The following is a 2,268-nucleotide window of genomic DNA, read 5'->3' on the forward strand; positions in this document are numbered from 1 at the left end:
AACATCAAGCAGCCAAAACTCATTATAACACCACAAACAACATGGAACCAAACCTCCCTATAAATCAAGATATTCCACTCCACACTCCAAATCATTAAACTACTCACCATTCAAACAACAAAATGGCATCCAAAATCCTAACACACAACACATAAACAAAACTTAAACTAAATCAGAAATGTTAAACATATTCCACAGCATGCAAATCATCAAGCAACACTCATTCTAAAATTAAGCAACTCTATGAACAAAAACTTAAAATTTAAAACAGAACTTAAAACAAGAACATGCTAATTTAATGTCTTTAGCTTGACAATCCTGTTTGTTCATGGCTCCTTCAAATGTGTGCTGGTAGTGAATCTCTCAACTTCACCACCCAAATAATGTTTGAGCCTTTGACCATTGACTAACCAGGTTCTTCTAGTGGCAGGATCTTCAAACTCAATAGCTCCATATGATTTAACTGATTTAATTAAGAAAGGGTCTGACCACTTCGATTTAAGCTTTCCAGGGAACAATTTCAACCTGGAATTGAACAGCAATACTTGTTGGCCAGGCTGAAAGTTCCTGTTCAAAATTTTCTTATCATGGTATAGCTTAGCTTTGTGCTTGTAAACCTTAGAAGACTCATAAGCTTTCAATCTCCTTTCTTCCCATTCATGCAATTGAAGCTTTCTTTTCTCCCCTGCTGCCTTCAAATCATAATTTAAGGCCTTCAAAGCCCAAAATGCTTTATGTTCCAATTCCACTGGCAGATGACAAGCTTTACCAATGACCTTTTCCAATTCTTCGTTAGAGATAGGCAAAACCTTCTCTAGTGGCGATGAGCTCTTGAAATCATTTTGAGTTTCCAAGTACACATCATCTAATACATCAATTTTAAAGCAATCTTTGTTGCCTTTTGGAAACTTCGTTGTTTCAAATACATTGAAACTCACTTCCTCATCTTGGACTCTCACCTTCAGCTTTCCATCATCCATGTCTATGATAACTCTAACTGTCTTCATGAAGGGTCTGCCCAGAATCAATGGAACTTCCAAATCTTCTTCCATGTCCATGACCACAAAATCAACTGGAAACATGAACTTGTCAACCTTTACAATCATATCTTCCACTATGCCATGTGGAAGCTTAATGGATCTGTCTGCCAATTGCAGGGTCATTCTTGTAGGTCTTACTTTCACTTCTCCTATCTTCTTCAACATGGATAAAGGCATCAGGTTAATACTGGCTCCAAGATCTAAGAGTGCCTTACCCACTGAAAGATTACCAATTGATACAAGGAGAGTGAAACTGCCTGGATCTCTGAACTTCTGAGGTAGAGACTTTTGTATAATAGCACTGCATCCTGCCTCAAGCTCCACAGTCTTTTCTTCAAGAATTCTTCTCTTCTTAGTTAATAATTCCTTCATGAACCGAGCATACGTGGGCATTTGCTCCATGGCTTCAGTGAAAGGAATATTGATTTGTAACGTCTTAATGATATCCAGAAATCTCAAAATTGTCTTTCTTTTTCTTTCTTGGAAGGAGCATGAGGGTAAGGTAAGTTTTTTACAGGGACAGTAGAATTGACTTCCTTGCCCTTCTTTTTATTCTTCTCATTCTCAACTTCATTTTTCTCTCTTATTTTCTCACTATTTACACTCTCACTCTTATTGTTTTCTCCCTCATTCTTCTCACTTTCTTCTTCAACCTCCTTCAATTCATTATTTTCTCCCTCATTCTCAGCACCCTCATTGTTCTCACTCACTCCAACATCTGCACCAACTACCTTCCCACTTCTTGTTGTTATGGCCTTGCAATGCTCCTTGGGGTTGGTCTTGGTATTGGCTGAAAATGGGCCTCCAGACATGTCAGCTAATTGTTTAGCTAGCTAACCCACCTGCACCTCCAAGTTCTTGATGGATGCCTCTGTGTTCTTCTGGTTATTCATAGATACCTGCATGAACTGGTTCAGAGTATCCTCCAATTTGCTGGTTCTTTCATGCATAGAAGGATAAGCAGGCTGATGTTGCTGTGGTTGTTGTCGTGGTGGCCTATTAGATGGTCCAGCTTCATTCCTCCATCCATAACCTTGGCTGTTGTTGTTTCTCCAACCTTGATTTCCCTGCATCTAATTGTTAGTGTTATAATTACGGGAATTGAAATTACCTCCTTTTTGTTGGTTGCCCACATAGTTAACCTCTTCCTCATTTGAGTTCTCAGAACAGTGACCATTGGGATGATCTCCCCCACAAAAATCACACTTTAAAATAAGAATTTGCTTGA

General features: G+C 38.7%; 1 protein-coding gene across 1 annotated transcript; it reads right to left on the reverse strand.

The window, feature by feature from the left end:
• Positions 1–326: 326 nt before the first annotated feature.
• On the reverse strand, positions 327–1,442 carry LOC145952489 (uncharacterized). The gene has a single exon (XM_083064856.1). The coding sequence runs from the start codon at positions 1,440–1,442 to the stop codon at positions 327–329; it is 1,116 nt and encodes a 371-aa protein (XP_082920982.1).
• Between the last annotated feature and the right edge of the window lie 826 nt (positions 1,443–2,268).

The sequence above is a fragment of the Cajanus cajan genome, chromosome 10 (assembly GCF_000230855.2).
Source record: "Cajanus cajan strain Asha chromosome 10, NIPB_CcT2T_4, whole genome shotgun sequence".
Taxonomy (NCBI): domain Eukaryota; kingdom Viridiplantae; phylum Streptophyta; class Magnoliopsida; order Fabales; family Fabaceae; genus Cajanus; species Cajanus cajan.

Coding starts and splice junctions, on each gene's coding strand:
- LOC145952489 (XM_083064856.1), bottom strand. CDS start 1,442: ATGGAGCAAATGCCCACGTATGCTCGGTTCATGAAGGAATTATTAACT.